The 19,382-nt window shown below is 38.9% G+C and overlaps 1 protein-coding gene across 4 annotated transcripts in view; it reads left to right on the top strand.

Moving 5' to 3' along the window:
* The window catches only part of csmd2 (CUB and Sushi multiple domains 2), a 270,669-nt gene that overhangs the window by 247,884 nt on the left and 3,403 nt on the right, over positions 1-19,382 (top strand). For 2 of the 4 annotated variants that reach the window (XM_067611356.1, XM_067611353.1), the window contains 9 exons: positions 115-226; positions 543-722; positions 2,177-2,242; positions 2,696-2,857; positions 3,941-4,053; positions 4,705-4,792; positions 7,951-8,080; positions 8,969-9,146; positions 9,728-9,903. In XM_067611356.1, the coding sequence (XP_067467457.1) occupies positions 115-226; positions 543-722; positions 2,177-2,242; positions 2,696-2,857; positions 3,941-4,053; positions 4,705-4,792; positions 7,951-8,080; positions 8,969-9,128 (1,011 nt within the window). In that variant the 3' untranslated portion in view covers positions 9,129-9,146; positions 9,728-9,903. Of the gene's footprint in view, positions 1-114; positions 227-542; positions 723-2,176; positions 2,243-2,695; positions 2,858-3,940; positions 4,054-4,704; positions 4,793-7,950; positions 8,081-8,968; positions 9,147-9,727; positions 9,904-19,382 lie in introns of those variants that run through there. The other 2 variants (XM_067611355.1, XM_067611354.1) reach the window with 2 other exon arrangements.

Raw genomic sequence — 19,382 nt, 5'->3', positions numbered from 1 at the left:
GAACAATATGTAAGAACAAACCCCAGAATGATCATTAAACTGACACTTTTATGTGCAATCTCTGCTTTGTGTTCTATACAATATCCTCACATCCTCATGTGTGTCTACTTTCAGATCAGCAGCACTGTGTTCTTCAGCTGTAGAAAGGGCTACTTGCTGCAGGGCTCCATTTCTCGCACTTGTCTGCCCAACCTCACTTGGAGTGGTTTTCAACCTGAGTGCATAGGTAAGTACACAGTCTGTTTTTCTTGTAAAAACATATGTATAGTTGAGTGGTGAACATAACCTTGAGCAAGAGTTGTAATTTCCCCAAATTTGACACCTACATATTACATACGCTATTTCTTGACCCCACATCTCCACCTTGGCTCTCTCCTTTTTCACTTTTTCTCTTCCACAATATGTTTTCTTTCTTATCTGTGGCTTTTCTGATCCCTCTCCCCGCTCATCCTCTCATCCTTACCTCTTTCTCTAAAGCTCCACTCTCCTCTTCTTTGGTCCCTTTAATCCCTCTCTTTCTCTCTCTCCCTCTCTTTCTCCAGCTCACCACTGCAGCCAGCCGGAGTTGCCAGCCCAGTCTGATGTGAGAGCTATTGAACTGCCATCCCTTGGCTACACGCTGATCTATACATGTCAGCCCGGTTTCTACTTGGCTGGTGGATCAGAGCACAGGACCTGCAGGTCCGACGGGAGCTGGACTGGGAAACCACCTTACTGTGCAGGTATAAATATGGTTGCATTACTTTCATTAGGAAACATGGAGAAATATATAAATATGCAAAGACCATGCAACCTTTTTGCTTTTGCTGTGGCTAAATTTATTGCTTAATTACTTATGACTTAAGTGAATGCCAACATATTGATAGCCTTGGAAAACAACCTAAACACATGCATACAGGCACCAAACCTCATAACAACTACAAACGTGTGCATGTAGCCACCCACTTTCTCACGGAGGCACCAAACACTTAAATATTTTACCTCATAGTTATAATGCACAGTTTCCATCAGCACTTTTTATGGAAACCACTGGGGGCCGTACTGGCGTGAGATTCAGTGGTGACTCAGAGGTTGGGAAATTGGGGATTCACCTAATGTGGATGAATGGCTCTGTTAACACTTGCTTATTCTCAGACACATGCCAGGGCAAGATGGCCCATCCATCACACAGTTACACCGCATGGAATCACACACACACACACACACGTACACACACCTAAGCTTTGAAATTAACAAGGGTGCAAAACCTGATTAGGCCAATGCATCCCATTGATTAGGTTAGAAGACGTACCTCTTATAAATGGTGAGGCAGTGTTAACAAGGTCTAGCAGACAAATAGACTGCCATTAAGACACCCCCAAGCATTGGCCTAAATACATATAGGAAAAAAATGGAGTCATCGACCACAATTATCTACGGTAGACAAATTCTAATGGCTTAAAGAGAAAGACATACAAGAGGGGGATATCCATGTGATGGATCCTGTGCCAAGCTGTTGCTGAAATATAGAGGTTGATGGATATTTTTAAGGCCCCGCCATTAAGAGTGAAGGCAAGAAAAAGAACCGGCCTTAGCACATACAGGATATTAACAGCGCCTGTGGGCACAGTGATGGAAGGACGGCTCAAAAGACTGGCAGCTAATAAAGCACAAGGCTGTAGGAATATGTGTGTGTATGTGTGTTTGTCTGTGTCTGTATACATTTATCCAAGATGATATTTGTGCTCATAAACTACCATCAGTATACCTGTCTTTGTTTGTAGTTGCGTGTAAAGCCCTCTTTGCTCTGTTTGTCTGTGTGGGTGTATGTTTACTACTGTGGTGTAGTCCTGCAGCCCCATGTGAGTAGTAAGGCATTATTAAAGTGCTTCCCTTGAAGCTGCAAAACTGTGTCTCTGACTTAGCCGTAGCCCGGCAGGGACACCCAGGCCGCTCTTTGACGCATGAGTCAAGTCCCGTCGCAGACAGCCCTCACTCTGGACAACACAGGGGTTATTAGTCATGGAGGAAGTCAGGAAGTGCTGATGATGACATCATCCTTCTGCAATTACCTTAAAGTTATGTTAAGAAGAATAGATCTTTTATTTTTACTTCTTGAGGTATACACTTCACACGTTCACATGATGAACTTAATAAATAATTTTTTCAGTTACAACTGTGTTGTTATGCTCCCCAGCTGATAATCGCCCGAGTGTTAGGAACCCAGTGGGGACAGTGCAGGAACCACCATCCAAATTACCAGGTAAGACAGTTCCTTCTTGTGTTTTTAAGATGAAATGTTGTTTCTATTCACTTTCCTTCTCTCTCAGTGGTTCTCAGTAAGCCATCAGCAGGGTGCCCTGAAGTAGATTTGACTTTAGTTAAATCAATAGAGTCAAAGATCACCATACTTTAATTCATTACTATTTCTCTCACTTACAATGTGTGTCAGAATAAGTTCTCTCTTGTATTTAACTTTCACCACAGTTATCCACAGTGCTTATCTGATCTCACTGACTCGTTCCTCATCTCAGCTTAAAGATGGAAACCCAGCACATGATTTGACTTTCCTGGCACAGAAAGTTATACAATTGCTGGTCTTAAAATTAAAGAGTTTCACAAAACCTTCACAAAAAAAGAAAAAAAATAATAATTTCTTTGCCACTTCTATCTCTATCCTTTTCCTCCTGTGATGCCCCTGATCCCTCTCTCTCAGTTCCTGGTGGTGTATTTGCTAAGAACTCTCTCTGGAGGGGTTCCTATGAGTACCTGGGGAAGAAGCAGCCGGCTATGCTCAGCATCACTGCCTTTGAGCCCTTTAGCAATCGAGTCAACGGGACACTCATCGACCACAGCGGAGTGGAACTCAAACTCGCTGGTTGGTACACCAAAAACAGGAGTCACAGTCCAAACCTTTAAAAAAAAAAAGCTCACTTATACACAACAATGCATGGCTTTGAAATTTTATTTGAACTCATTCTCATATTACAGACCCCTCATCCTCGGTTTTTATCTAAACAGACAATTGTCAGATAACTTGAAGTGAAGACAGGGAGCAAAAACTCAACGTGGTCGCTGTATGGAGTACATCATTACTGCTGGAACTGAACAGCACACATTTTATTTTTTTCCCCTGTGGCATAATCACTGCGCAGCTGTGATCATTAAGACGCAAATTTGCATCAGCAAAGGCTTGGACAGTTCACTCCTCTGTACCTGGGTGCTATCAATCTTCATCCCAGTGTAGTAATTATTTTCCACTGCTACAAACTGTCAGACTTTCTTCAGAAATAACTGTTGCTGAGTCATCCTTTGGAACATTGTTGTTTTTGCATGAAAAAAAAACACACTGCATCAATGTAAAATGTAACATTAAGCACAAATCTGGACACAAAATTTTCACTTAACTAATTATTATGAATTATTATGATGTATTTAAATGTGTCTAAATGTTTATACCTGTAGTTTTGGTTCCCTTGTGTGGACCTAAGCAGAAAATGATGCATTGTTTTGTTTAAATTTTAGCCAGTGTAGGGTTCACGTCCTTTATCACAAGTGAGAAGTCACATAGATTGATATCTCATTTATTAAAAATGTTCAGTGACTTGTCAGTGACTGAGTCATCAATACTACATGGACTCACAAAAGAAAATGAAAGGTTTATTCTATTGATGCACAGTCAAAAATCATGTTGCACACATGTGCTCAAAGCATTTATTTGTCTTCTTCGATGGTCTCAGTAGCATTGCTACTGAAATTATAGTTGTATTTGAGCCTCAGTCAAGACTGTAGCTTGACTTTCTGTCATGGCTAATAAAACAGGGTCGCTAGAGAGAGAAGAGTCAACATAACATGATGGGAGAAGCAGATGCCATGATCAGGGGATGCATCATATTTAGCTTCTGAATTCCTAGTATATAGGTGTAAACTGTAAACCTTTTTTTTTCTTTTTTTTTTGTAGGTACATATAAAAGGGAGGAAGCCCAGCTGCTGCTACAGGTCCACCAGATCAGAGGCCCTGTGGAGATCTTTGTCAACAAGTTCAAAATAGACAACTGGGCTTTAGACGGACATGTAAGTGCAAGCCCAGGGTCAGGTTCAATACAACACTTCTCTTTTTAACTGCAAATATGGTACATCACACTCTCACCCACAAACACACACACACACACACACACACACACACACACATGTTGTGAAATATGCACAAGCACACATACACACTAACCTTGTCACTCTGGGGAGATGGAGGGCCAACAGAGAGTTTTCTCTTTAATTAAAATGTCAGTTAAATCATTGCCTGGTAATCAGGACTCGACAGACCCCCTCCACTCCTCTTTCCCATATTATCCCCCAACCTCAGGCACCTCTAATACACACACACACTCCACATATAATTAAAAAAAAAAACAGGTCCCAGTATATGTGTGTGCTGCTTTATGTAGTTTTATGTGCATGTTTCACAAAGTGCAAAACACATGTATTTACATATGAGTATTCCTTTGTGTGTAACATGTGTGCAGCGTAGCTTAGACTGTTTATGTTTGTGCTCTTGAGCAGAAAAACATCATATTAAATGTCAGCTATAAGAGCCCCTCTCAGCTCCTTTGACATGATATTTCATTTTCTGCGTGCACCCACTGCTGACACTTTGATGATATGTTCCTTTGTAAAGTGTGGATGTGACACATAAAGTGTCTGTCTTCCATTCCTCTCTCTCCCTAGGTGTCCTACATCTCTTCATCCAACTCCTTTGTGTACCAGGGATTTGTTAGAGGAAAAGGCTTTGGACAATTTGGTCTCCAGAGACTGGGTGAGTGAGCTGTCCACTTGGTTATAAAAAAACCACTGTGACCGAGCAGTCTCCGGGCGGAACTGTATGCCTGTGTGTTTTCTCCTGTCTGGATTTCTGTCACCAGAATCTTTCTCTTAAGATATGTGTAGTACCCTCAAGCTAAGCTTCAAGTGCTTTCACAGTATGTAATTTGCTGTGTTGAATTAGTCATTTATTTACTTTTACAAATGCAAAAACACTCCCGGAGAATGTGGCTGTGAATCCAGCAGAAAGAGACAAACACAGATCAAAAAACACGGTTAATAGTCAGAGGATGGCATCCGTATACACACTCATACTTGTTCCGTAATTGTTCCTTAGGGAGTTTGTGGGTAGTGTGTGGACGCCTGTGGAGTCTTTGCCATATCATGTAACCCCCACATCTCACAGTTGTGATCCAGTAAAAATCACACATTCTTTGCTGCGTGTCTTTCTTTGGTTTCTTCAGCATCTTCAGCTACGCTGTCATAGATACAGAGCATTTTTTTTCAACTGTCTGCAGCTATCATTATTCTGCTTCAAGTTTGTGACCTAGAAATCCCACCCACGTGATCCTCCTCGCTGTGATTTTCGCTACAGTTCATATACAACAAATCCTTATATCCTGACTCCATGGGTCTGGATGGCTGCTGCAGTCAAGCAGTAATGTGTTTGTCAGAGAGGTTTATTCCCCCCAGTTTCCCCCATGGCTTCATGCACCTGCAACTACAAATACTCACATGTCTGAAATGAAGAAATCACCTGTGGTAGATAAAAACGAATGTGTTCATGCATATTTTATGTTGTGCATTTTTATGCTGAGCAAATATATATAAAAAAGACTTTTGGGAAAGACTTAAGGATTGCAAAAGGTCGGGATGTCTTCTATGTCTTCACAACATTACTTTGCTGCTACCACCCACAGTTACAATCCAGTTAAAAAGCACATGCTATGTGTAAACAGTGAAAACTAATTAATCTATTTAAAACATTATCTGCTAATCAGCAATACTGTGATGTACAGAGAGATTTCCAGAATTTTAAGTTTTAATATGAAACCCCAAAAGTTTGACTTAATCTCACTCCTGAGTGGACACTCACGATTATAGAACATTCTGATTTACATTAAATTAAATATGTACTCATATGAAAAGCCTAGATGGAGTGGATTCCATATTGGCTGCGAGACAGACTGGACAGCAGTGTAGGTATAAAAACAGATCAGATATGAGCAGGAATTTTGAATTAAACATACAATATGTAATTTCTGCGACTAGGGGTCTCTCAGTCAAAACAATAACAAAAGACGGACTGTGACAGTGTGAAGTAGCGTGGGATCATGGGAATTGTTGTCTTCATTGTTTAACAACCAGCTTCTTAGGATTACTTTAGTGTTCATCACTCAGAATGATTTTACCGGGAGCCTAATTGTCCGTAGAGGTCTCCTTCTCTCCAAAACAAACAGATCCAGTGATTAAACACTGGATAAAGCAGTTTCACGTTAACACAGACATACAGACATTCAGTAGATTTTTACTGCGAGCCGAATTATCCACAGAGGACTCCTCCTCTCCAAAACAAACATACACAGGGAATAAAACAGTTAATACAGTGAGTAAAGCGGTTCCACTGTGTTTCCCCGATGTGGTTCGGTGGAAAGAGGACGTCCGGTAGGGGCTGTTTTGGCCGAGCTGCTGCTAACGCTTGCTCAGCTTGTTTCTCTGATAACTTAAGATCCAGACATCCAGTGACTAAAATCCTTCATCTGGTTAAAAGATGCAGTTAAAAATGACCAAGATCTAAAAAGTTTATCATAAAAATGTGACTTAAAACTGAATAAAAGTCAATTTATGACAATTTCTGGCAGGCAACCACAACATTGTTTTATTATGTTGTATGCGTATACTCTTTGATAGATACCATTGTGACGGACAACCACAATGCTGCCAATGTATTATCTTGTATGTGTATACTCTTTGGTAGAGGCCATTGTAGCAGACAACCACAACGCTGACTCATGCATCTTGTGGGCGTATACTCTTTGGTAGAGACGCTATTGACAGGCGACCAAATGAAACGTCATTGTTACCTTGATTAAAATTACAGATTTCTCTGGGTTTGATAATGTAAGTACACAACTCAACAAAATATATAACATAGGTCTAATTGTTTTTAGAGATTGTAATACAGAATAGTTGCATATTATAGCTTTAAACATGAAGGTATGATATGTGTTATTATCATAGATTAAGTGTTTGTATGCACTGTGAAAGTTGTGGACACAATGAAAGTGGATGTGAAAATTCTCAGTAATGAGAAAGGAGCCCGAACAGCAGGTGTAGAACCTTCTCCCCCCACCAGCCACCACCCCACCCAGCCACAACACACTGATTGAGCAAACAGCTCCTTATTAATACAGAGGACTGGGGCTGGTGCCAGGGCATTCGTGTGTATGTGTTGGAGTGTGTATGAGCAAACGGATGTGTGAGACTGCGGGGGTGGGGTTGGACGTCTTGGAAGTAATCCTACCCAATTTGTCGACGTTTCCCTGTTTTGTTTTAACTCAGTGGTGGTGTAAGTGCAGAGTGTGTTTGTGCATCTGTTTGTGTGCTCACGCTCATTCAGCAGGGGGTTGATTGGCAAACACCGCAGCACCCGCTAATTGAATTCCTTCTTGTTTGTCACTCGTTCTTTATTGGAGCTTTTTTGGCATTCTGTGGCAAACAGGTGGGCTGTCATTCCTCTGCTGTTGCTGCTGCAGACACACACCTCCATGAATTAGAGAATGAATCTGAAATGACTTAATAGCTGTCGGCCTTTGATGTCAGTAATTAAGAGTCATTGTTAGGATAATGGAATTTGACGTTCGGGGGATAAGGGGAGGGGGATTAAAATAAAGCATAGAAATAAACTTTAAAAAGTCACTTGTCTGCTCAGTCTATTATGTGTGAATGAAGTATTCCTGGCAGCCCTTCCCTTCCTTTTTATTTCAGTGTTTTTCAGTTTGTTTGCCTTAAACGTTTGTCACAAGTTTGTGGCAGAAGATGGGGAGGATAGTTTCTTTTAACTGTGTTTATGTGACTAGATTGTAATGTCTGGATTCATATTGTACTGAAGTCATATTAAAGTAAAGCCTCACTGTTCTCTCTTTCTTGCAGAGAGCTTAGATCCCGGCAGAGACAACCCAGGCTACTTTCCCCCTAATAGCAGTTCAGTGGCGGCAGCCATCCTAGTGCCTTTTATAGCCATGATCATTGCAGGCTTTGCTCTGTACCTCTACAAACATAGGTAAGATTTATATATTTGATATATTTTACATGTTTGCATCATCTGCAAGCAACACTATGGCATTATTTTAGTCCTGATATTTACAAAAATCTCCATTTGAAGCACTCTAGTCAAGGATTAATCTACTTCTATTAATTCGCCTCAGATATGAATCTTACTTTTGCTTGATTTCTCTTGGAATATAAATGTGCATACATTCTACAAAATGCATTAACTTGATATGGATTTCTTCAATCCGTCAAGGCATATGTTGACCTCAATACGAGAAAATCATCATATGTAATATAGAGAAGACTTGTCTGCCTCTCTAGCGAGGGAGCTGCCTCAATTTGCATGTGTGATGCTTACAGTGCTGATGTGACAGTTAAAAAAAAGACTTTGTGCCAGTACAAATCAGTATGACCAAATCCATAGAAGTGTTGAAACCATCAATTAAATTAGTCGATTGAAAGAAAATTAATCAGCAAAATATTGATCGCCAATAAATTGTTCAAGCATTTATCGAGCAAAAAGCCAAACATTTTCTGGTTCCAGTAAACCTCTCACATGTAATTATATGCTGATGTTTTTCTGTTTTGTATCATTTGAAATTTAGTATTTTTGAGTGTGATATTGTTCGACCAACAAAGGAAGAAATTTAAAGATGATACCTTAAGAATGGCAGTTTTTTGGGGTTTTTTTTATTTTTTTTTACAATTTTTGGATATTTTGTAGACTTAGCAATTTTATGATTAATCCAAAAAAAAGAAAATTAATCAATAGTGAAAATAATAATTCATTGCAGCCCTAATCCATATTATGACACATATCTCTGCTTTATGCTGGATAAAGTGGATTGTCCATCCCCAATGTGAACTGAACTGTTTACGTTGACTTGTTTCATTTCAGAAGAAGACCCAAAGTCCCCTTCAATGGTTACGTGGGCCATGAGAACACTAATGGACGAGCTACGTTCGAGAACCCAATGTATGACCGCAACATTCAACCCACCGACATCATGGCCAACGAGACAGAGTTCACAGTCAGCACAGTGTGCACAGCTGTATAGCAACTGCTTCCTCCAGAGGTAACAACCACCAGGCCATCTGGCTAGATGACACATGATACTTTAGGCATCCTCGGATTCCACATTTTTATTAAAGTTGAGAAACAAGAAGTTATCACATTGTTGCTAGCTAATCACACATCCGAGGCATCAAAACTGCCGAAGCAACAAGACAGATTTTCAGAATCCAGTTTAAAACTAAACCTTTTATACCATCCCTCAGGAATTTTCCAAGAACAATATGTCATGCTTCTGCATTTCCTTTGATCTGTATCTCTCATATTAATGACTCTCATTTAATTTGTTTATACTTTTTTTTTTTCTTTTTCAATTTTAACCCTGTTTAAAATATTACATTAATTCTTGTGTCTTCTCTCTTCTCTGTGATCCCCTTCATCTTTATCATTTCCATTCTTTTGGTTATTTCTTACCTTTTCTTCTTTGTTTATCTCCTTTTAACTATATTTTTACCTGCTCATTCTTGCTCTCGGGATTCGGTATTTTCTTCCGATTCCTCTTTTCCTCGCCCTTCTCTCACCATGTTTTGTCCTTTCTCCTACACACCCGTCCCTTTTTACATCCATGCATCATCCTTGATTCAGTTAGGGGAGGAGAAGTGCACCACATCTTCGCCTGCCTGCCAACAGAGGACATCTATAGATCCTTGAGCAGAGGGCAAGACAAAGATTATTTTATTTGCTGAAATACATTCAAGAAATATCTCCAGTGGCAAAAGCTCTTACCTGCAGGAGACAAGAAAAAAAAAAAATAAAAGAAACCATGTGAAGACAATGACTGTAACCAATGCCAACAACAAAAATGCTTTTTGTGACTTTACATGGTTTCTTTATCATTTTCCACATTTCGAGGAAAAGCTTCCACCTGAAACTGCAGCCGGCAGGAGTAACACTGGAAGCAAAGCTGTGATGACTTTTCTCACCGCCCTCCGCCTAAACCCAAAGGGAATTTTATGGTCAACTTTAAGTCAAAATATTGACCTGTAGCTAACAGAGATCTCTGTGCAAGTGAACCGTATGGTGGACAGCGCCGCGTTGGCCTGTGTGAGTCAGAGAGAGAGACAGTCTGGGCTGTTTCGATTCATTCTTCTCTCTGGTTTCCATTTGCTTTTTTTTTCTTCCTTTTTTTTTTATAACGCTGCTTGCTTTTTGTCATGAGTAATTGGGAACCCTGTTATTCTCCAAACGTCTAACTCCTGAGGACACAAGTCTCTGGCTGAAGATGAATTAAAAATTCAGTGAGTTTTGAAGGCTATGTTGGAGACACATATCCTGTCACTATTTTTTAAGTTTGACTCATCTTTTTTTTTTTTTTTTTTTCTTTTTGGAAGCAGGGATGAAGTTCTGCTTGCTGAGGCAGCTGTGTCCAGAGCAGGGGTTAAAGCGTAGCGAGGGCTGCTGAAATAAAGCACTTAGTGAGGTTGAGTGTATATGTGAGTGGGAGAGAGAGAGAGAGTGTGTGCATGTGTGTGTATAATTCTGCACACATTTGTGGTAGCAGCATCTGCAATGACTCCAAATATCTCCTGTCTGTTTTAGCCCCCCAAAGATTCAACCAGGATCATTTGTTTAAATCCCTCCATATTGTTTCATTTTATGTCTGATGTCTCGATGCTCTGGACACCAATAAATTAAATTCATGTCTACCTACAGTAGAACAAGTACTGTGAAAACTAAACCAGGAGGCAGTATAAGTTTTTAGTTCCAACTTTCATCTTTTCTTCGTTTGTAGTGATTCATGTGCAATCACTTCACATTTTTTGTGTCTGGAAGATACTGAGAAGAAAGTGTGGATAGACAAATCCACCTCTCTTAACAGATACACTTATATCAAAATGTATAACAGGAGTAAATAATCTCATTTGCTTCACACAAGCATTTGGTCACGACTTTCCTGCTACTTTCACTCTGAGGCACTTGAGGAGAAAAAAAGACGTTGGCCGGGTCCATAAATGGATGGTAACATTGATGTTTCCATGGATATACAATCACCTTGGGACCACATCTCTCTCTTTTTCCTTCTATTTCTAAAAATCCGAACAAAGCCGCAGCACCAGGTTACAGAGCGACAAGTAGCACATTCTCTTTGGAAAGACTGCAAGTCTGATGTCAAATTTCTCCACTTTCCACATTCTTTTTAACCCTGGATTAACCTTCACGTTTCAACGGCTTGAAGGTGGTATACTGTATTTTTCGCTGTTATCAAGATGCATAGGAGCTCCCTAAACCTGGCCTTAGGAAAACAAGATCAAAGTGTGGTCATGTTCTAACACCCTTGAAATGTTCAACTGAAAGCGCTTGAGTCTGAAGAATGGATAAGTCAATGGTTCATTCCCACTGAATTACAGTCAGGTCTTTCCTTCAAGTTTACTTCTGACAGCTCCATCCCTTTGAAAAAGAGTAGTGTTGCTTTGTTTTGTCCTCGCTCATCATGAAAATGTAGAAAATGCAGAAAGCTTCCTCAGAGCTGTGACAGCAAGGGAGTCGCTGGTATAGTGATTACTCCCATGCATTAAATTGGAAATGATAAGTATGGTAAAAAGTGTTTATGCGTCAAATGCTACAACTCCTCAAACGTGTGGCAGCCGAGGAGTGATGTACAGAAAATATTGTTTTCAAAGTGCGACACAGGGGGGAACCGCCATCAAATTGACACTCAGACATAACAGCAGGACTCTACCTTATCTGGTGAATGACATGCCTATGAGAAGAGAAGATTCAAAACATCCATGCTTTTGTGACCCTTTTCATGTGTGTGTAAAAATGTGTCGGAGCAGAGGAGCCGAAGAACCTACTGTATTTCAAACACCCTGCTCCCAGCTATTTACTACTTACTATGCCCATACCTGTGTAACCTGTGGATGCTGAGTGGGGTGAATAGTGCTCCAATTTCACCGCAGCAAATTGAGCCATTACGCGCAATTTGCTTTAATTTAGTCTTGCTTCATTGTCGAACCCATATCAAATTGTGAATCCATCATAACATTATCACCAATTATGTAATGTTTGACTCCAAAAAAACAGTCAAAAACATCCTCACTCCTTTGATTCAATATGTACGCATCCTTTTTCTTTTTAGTGTTAATATTGCTGGAAATTTGGAGGAAAATTTGACTTGCCTGGATTTGTTTTGGTACATTAGTGCATATATATATATATATATATATATATATATATATATAATATTCAGATGGGTGTGGCTTTCACAGTCAAAATCAACCTCCATGCCAACAGGTTTTTCTAATAAGGTCTTTACAATCAACTACGGTACATAATTTCCTTCAGAAATCCAGGCCTTTGAAACCAATCACTGTATTGTTCCTTCAGTCAGTTTCGCTGTGGGTTGGTAATTGCTTTTACAATTTTATTACTTTTAAAGCTCTCACTTATCTCGACAGTACAGATAGAATATTGCCCCTTGCCTGCTCTTGTCGTAAATTCATGGAACAGGAAACAATTGAATTACCCTGGAGATTTCATGGGGAGAGGAGCAGTTACACTCGCATTATCTTGAAGGCATTGGTACTCAGTTCTCATAGTTTTATGCGGCTGTTGCATTGTGCATTTCATTTATTTTCATTCTGAAATTGCTCCAAATATTTCAGCAGAGTGGATAGCTTCATTACTTTCCAGTTAGTTTCTGTTAAGGCCCCTTTTGGTCTTTTCTCGTCCATTCACTCCTCCCATGGCAGCATTTAACACACATTACACAAAACTTTATTAAGCTGCATTGAGTGTAAAAAAAAAACAAATGTGATTAGCTGGTGCAATAGGATATGATGCCCCCACTCCCTAGATGGAACTGATTCTATTTGAATAGATTTAGACTGTAGATTTGGACAAACATAATACATGAGCATAAGCTCACACTATGATTGTTTTTACCAACAAGGGCTCAGTCTTAGGGAATTCAGCAGTGGTTTTAAAGGGCCAGACTCATATTTTCTCCATGTTTTTGTACCTCCTCCAGTCTCCAATAAGCACTTTATGTTCATTATAGTGCCTTGGTACAATCCCACGATACTAATATGATGAACCTCAGCTCAAGTGGCTGTAATTTTGTGTTCAGGAATTCTGAACACCATAATTTATTTACTAAGATTAGTGGATTTTAATATTATTATGTCAGATATTTGAAATTAGAGCTCTTTTTTCTTGTTTGTCCAGTCCTTGTTATCATAGTTTGTTAGGATGTTGCTGCAACCATCAGTTGTTTTTTTTTTTTGCTTTCAAATGAGCAATGTGCTCATTAGTACTGTATTTTGATGTGCAAAGATTAACATCTTGCAATTAATGTGCTTGCCTGTGTGACTGTTTTTATTATGCATGTTTTTAAAAGTTTAAAAACTTCCCTTTTCAACCAAAGAAAATAATCCAAATTCAACCAAATTAGAACTAGGCAAAATTACAAAATTAAGATTAACTGTTCAATCACTTCTTGGTGTTGCTTCATTTAGTTTCACTAGTAAGAATTTTTTTCTTAATGTGGACATTCTCAAGTTCTCAATCTCATTTCATGCTGGTTATTTTGCAGGAATGGGAGTTTCCACCTAATGGGCGCTACATCTATAGAAATATTTTCTTTTTAACCCATCTGGGTTAGTCCAGAAAGTTCTCAAAGTGCAGCACAGTTCTATGAAAACGAAGATCAGTGGGTTTTGGATGGAGCCGTGTTATAAGAGTTAGAAGAGTCTTTCTTGATAGCAGCTGGCTACTTCCTGGTTCTCTTTGCATATTTTAAGACAGAAACTCTGTTCATCCAAGGTTCATTTTCGTTATCAGCCAGACGCAGCTCTGAGTTCTCTCCTCCTCACCATCTCTTCTATAATGAAACAGACCACAGCTATGGTCTTTGAGTTCCCATCAAGTTCACTGAATTCTCTCACAGTCAGGGACTAGACCAAAAGCTTTCCTATTTCCTTCTGCAGCTAGAGCTCTCACTTTTTCAGTACTGGCCACATTGTACAGCTGTTGAAAAACCAAGCAATCCATCAGTCATGCTGTGTGACATATTCTGCATCCACTACTATATATATTTGTAATCTTCCATCTTTCACCGTCACCACATATAGACGGCCGCGATAAAGCCACACTTACTGCTGTGTTTTTCAGGCCCATTTCATGCAATTTGCCTTCACTATTCAGCCCATTTCAGTGCGTCTAATGGGCTCAAACATGGGGGAAAGGGAGAGGAGATGTATTTTGAAAAGCTTTTATTCTACAAATGGAGATACGAAAGGACTGGTGGTTCCACAAGTTGTCATCAGATCACTGGAGTTATTGCTGAAAAACTACTGATTGTATTTCATTGTGCATCAGAATTTATCTATACTGTGTTCAATATCTGTAATCCCACAACTGCTCCTCTGTTTGTGTGCAGTTATAGTAAAAAAAAAAATATCTGTGTTGCCAGTATCCTTGGAATAAAAAGAGAATGTCCAATTTATCTAGAGTATAATATAGCAAAATATTTACAGAGAGCTGCTTTACCAGAGATTACCAGAGACATTCCTGTATGTTCATCATGGCAACAAAGTAATTACAAGGTCCCGTGTTTTTCCTTCTTTTTTTTTTTTTTTCTTTTACATTATTTCATGGCATTCCAGAAGATCTCACAACTAGGCTCTAAATGAGACTTAAACTCATGACAACCCATAGCACCTGAGCGAGATCAACATGGCCCTTGAACGCCTCAACAAGACAACAAAACAGTAAAAGACAAAGATTCAATGTCAATGTCTTGCTGTACACCAAAAGGGTTACCTGTAAAGAGATGGACAAACGTGGACTCAAGCAGACTGTGTAACTACAGAGAGCAAACTGGGAAAGTGTCTCTAAGAAAAGAGAATATGTTAACGAATAAAAAACTTTTTTTTGTACAGAGATATATTTTTATGAAAATACATTTGTAATATAAAAAGAAAAAATGGATTGACATATATGTAAATGTTTTTCTTTTTCATTATTGTAGTACAAATGCTAGTGGGGAGTATATGAAAAATCTATATATATAAATAAATATATATATAAATATATACAAAGAAAAATAGAAACAAGGCTTTTTGTATATGTAAAAAAGATTGTACATAAAAGTTTACATACATACTGTACATATGTAAGACCCACCATGGCTTGTCTGCAATATATAAAATGTATTTTATCCGTCTGTATATGATGCTTTGCATTGTGTCTAAGCTTATTCTACTTTCTTGAACTTGAAACTTATTTTGAAGGTTTTGGAATAAAATATAAAACCTACTTTCCATCGGGGTATTCATTGAATGCATGCCTTTATTGCTTCAAGCTCACAATCCATTAGCTAATCGTGCTTGATTAGCCTCTGATGGTAATAAGCCAGTGTTCCTGGTGCGGTATCTCAAATCTTGGCCAAGATGTCTGCTTCCACCCATTAATTTGAAGTTTAACATTTCTTCATACTGTACAGTATACAAGCATACCTTTTTTGGCTGGACTGGCCATGGACCAGCCCCATAACCATGGTTGTCTGTGAGTGAGTGAGTGAGTGATGAAGTTTCATCATTGGCTGGCCGGCCAAATGTTGGAGTTTTCCCTTTGGTCGTGCTCTTTCAAAATGGATCGGCACAGGATGATGGAAGCAGAGGACAGCAGCATGCCAGCATTCCTTCTCTGATGCTTTCAGCTCCAATGTGAAATGCAGCAAAGTTGGCTAAACTCCTGTTTAAACAGACGCATACCAGCATCTCTGCCGTCTCCTCTTCTACCGTCCAGTGTGATCAACTCTCTGGCTGGCAGCAGCTGGCAGGAGAGATGCTCCGCGGTGCATTTAGATTTTATAATTGAACTAATACCAGGATGCAAGCTTTTTATTTCTCTGTTTTCACATCACAAATGATGAACAACAGCATTAAAACACAAGTCTTGCAGGTAAAACATGCCACTCATGTAGCTGTTATATCCGTTTAGTGTGGGATGGCTGCTCTGCAGGTGTGCTTGATTTGACTGTAACTGCAGTAACTGGGTGGAGATAAGCCTCCTGAATGAAATACTGTCAAAACTTTCATTTACATTTTCCAGCCATAATCATTGACCGGGAAAGAAGTAGAAAAAAGGTGCATAGAGGCATGAGGGAGGGCACACAGTTAAAGCACCCCAAAATAACCATCACTGCCAAAACACTCAATGCAGAGTGAAACAGATGAAAGCACAGGGTGAGTTGACAGATCATTAGTGGTTAGAATTTAAATAGGTTCTCTTTCAAATCAAACATCCCAAATATAAGTGGAAAGTATTGTTCTTGTAACTGCATTACAACTTTTTTAAAAATTTTTACTCAAATGTAGTTTAATCATGTGATATGTAACTTCAGTACATTTTATCAGCAAATCTTACTGGGACCACTACAGAAAATTGCAGATGAACATTTAATATCCACTTCATATTATAGACGTTACCACTGACTATCCCTGTAACACATCGGCCACAATGTCACACATTGACCATACACGGTCCAGCCATATACTAGGTTTTGACCTAGTCTTGTTGTGAGTATACTTTTCAAATGTGTTTGAATTCAGACATTCTCTCTTAATGGAGACTGTTAACCTGCACACCTACAGTACGCTGACATCCCACCACCTCTCTTGGATTTAACCTTGAATGTACATTCTTGAATGTAAAAGGTGAATGTACATTCAGTATGTTGACAGGAATAACCAGATTAAATGAATATTTAAAGTAAAGATTTAATTGTTTCCGTCAACACAATTTCAGGATTAGTTTGCATCAGCTAGACCATTCATAAATCTACTCTACTACATTACTAAGTTTGTGTATAAAGTCCTTCAAGTTCTTACTAATTATTAGATAGCTTTAAAAATGGTGATTTATAATATCAGGTTGCTCTATTAACAGGATAAGGACTAGTGTGTTGGATTTATTGGCATCTAGCAGTGTGATTGCAGACTGCAACCAACTGAATACCCCTCCCCTCACCCTCCCCTCACCCTCCCCCCGTGTAGGACAACCTACAGTGGCTGCAAAACTCGCAAAAAAAAACGCAAAAGGCCCTCTCTAGAGCCAGTGTTTGGCTTGTTTGTTCTTGACTACTGTAGAAATATGGCGGTGCAACATGGCGGTCTCTGTGGAAGAGGACCTGCTCCATATGTAATATAAAGGGCTCATTCTAAGGCAACAGAAACATAACAATTCTTATTTTCAGGTGATTGTACACAAATGAAAGCATATTTATGAATATTATATTCCATTTCTGCCAAGTCTGTTCCACTCTATGCCACTAAATTCAAAACACTGCACCTTTAAAAATGTATTGGGATGTGAAAAGCAGTTGCTAATAAACAGCTGTAGTGCCATTCACTATGAAGCAATTGACTACGTAAACAGGAACTCACCAGAAATAGCATAACTTGCAAAAATAACAGTTTTAGGTGGGGGTCGTCATATCTTTAACTAAATCTGAGGTACAATATCTTAAAATCTTCCCAGTTTACATTGTTATTAAACAGGATTTTGATAAAGTCATTTGGTTCAGTTAGTAACAGTTACAGTTACACCTGCTGGTTAGTGGATGTAAATATGTAGCAACAACAAATCTCAACATAAGAACTACTTTGTGTGATGCAACCACTTTTAATTTAGTGATACATCTCCATTTAATAAACAAGTAGCATTATGGTATAACTGGACTGAGTTTGACCTTAGGATCAGCTTGTAGAACTGGAGGAAACACTTAAAAATTAAGGGTGTGAGTCTGTTGGTATTCGTTTTTAGCTGGTGTTGGTGTAATTTCATGTTTGTGTACAGAAACACTGCTGTGCACCCTGTTCACTGATTGACCTGACTCGTTAGCTCGTGCATGCAAAACAATTAACAGGAGGACAAATCAGACTAGACAGAGATACAATACATGCCAAAGTAATTTGAAGTATTGATACATAATGGAAGTGTTAACTGGATTATATCGCTCCAATGTCAACCTTCATTTAAATTAGATAACCTGGTTTAGTGTTTACATAGCAAGTGCAGTAATCAGATATTGCCTTCATTTTTGGCTTAGTCATATTATTAATGTGTATGTTAAAATAGTGACTGTAACAAAACCAAGCTGTAAGCTAATCAGAACAAAGATCAATCTAAAACAATTAGTACAAATATAATGTGTAAGTCAATTAATAATTGTACTTTGCCTTCTGTTTTTACTGTTACATTGCAATATGTAAGAAGCCCAGACTCTGTGGTAGTGCTGTTGTCATCATTTGAGATACTCAAAATGTGAAGTTTTCAAAACACAGCAGGAGACAGAAAAAAAATAGATTTTAAGAGCCCGACATCTCAACATTAAAAGCAGTTTGGGCGTCTTTGTATTTCATCGTTTAATGTGTCGTATTGTGACAGTATAGACATAAAAGCACGCCTCCAGAACAGCACTTAGTTGTCATTTTCATTGCTGTAATGGCAGAACAAATCTTATTCTTCATACAGTTATGGATAAGTGGTAACACCTTGTCAAGCGGCTGATATTTTCTAAAATATAAAATAAAAGCTTTATTTATTATCTTTTATACCATGCAATAATGATTTTCTTCTTCCCCCACAGGTCATTTTTGCATGTAAAGTATTTTAATTTATTTTTATTATGTTAAGGGCACAAGCAGGCACTTTTCTCTCTGTGTAAATGTAAACAAGCTGTGGTGGACCGTTTCTGTACTTTATCCCTTAGGAGCACTCCATATCACACATAATATTTGAATGACTTCTGCCGTTCAAATAAGTGTGTGTATGTGTGTGAGTGTGTGGCTGTGCCTCACCCAAGTATTGGCAAGGTTACAGCCTTTTCTTGATTGATTAAATCAACAGCCATATATGGGTCATTAGTCACTCCTGTTCTCAACCAGGTTTCCCACAGTGATTAATCAAAACTTGTCAAGTTGCCCTGACCTGAGTGTTCCTTCACAGCAGCCATTTAACCCTCGGTCCCCAAGACTGGACTTTAAAAAAAAAATGTTCAGGGCCTCAGTGTTTGTGTCCAAAGTCAATGTGGAGCATTAACTTAACGGCTGCTCTACTTTGTCACCAAGTGACGATGCAGATCAAAAAGAAACTATTGATTTAATTTCCAGGCAGATAAATCATACGTGCTGCCATCGTCTGATCTCAAGGCGCTCTCTGTGATTGCCTCCTCATCAGATTAGAATCTGATTCTGCTCAAATGCACTGTATAATAGTTTATCCTCATCTGAGG

Source organism: Thunnus thynnus, chromosome 15, assembly GCF_963924715.1.
Source record: "Thunnus thynnus chromosome 15, fThuThy2.1, whole genome shotgun sequence".
NCBI classification, from domain to species: Eukaryota; Metazoa; Chordata; class Actinopteri; order Scombriformes; family Scombridae; genus Thunnus; species Thunnus thynnus.
The sequence above is the reverse complement of the archived record's forward strand: the minus strand, read 5'-3'. Positions and strand labels throughout refer to the sequence as shown.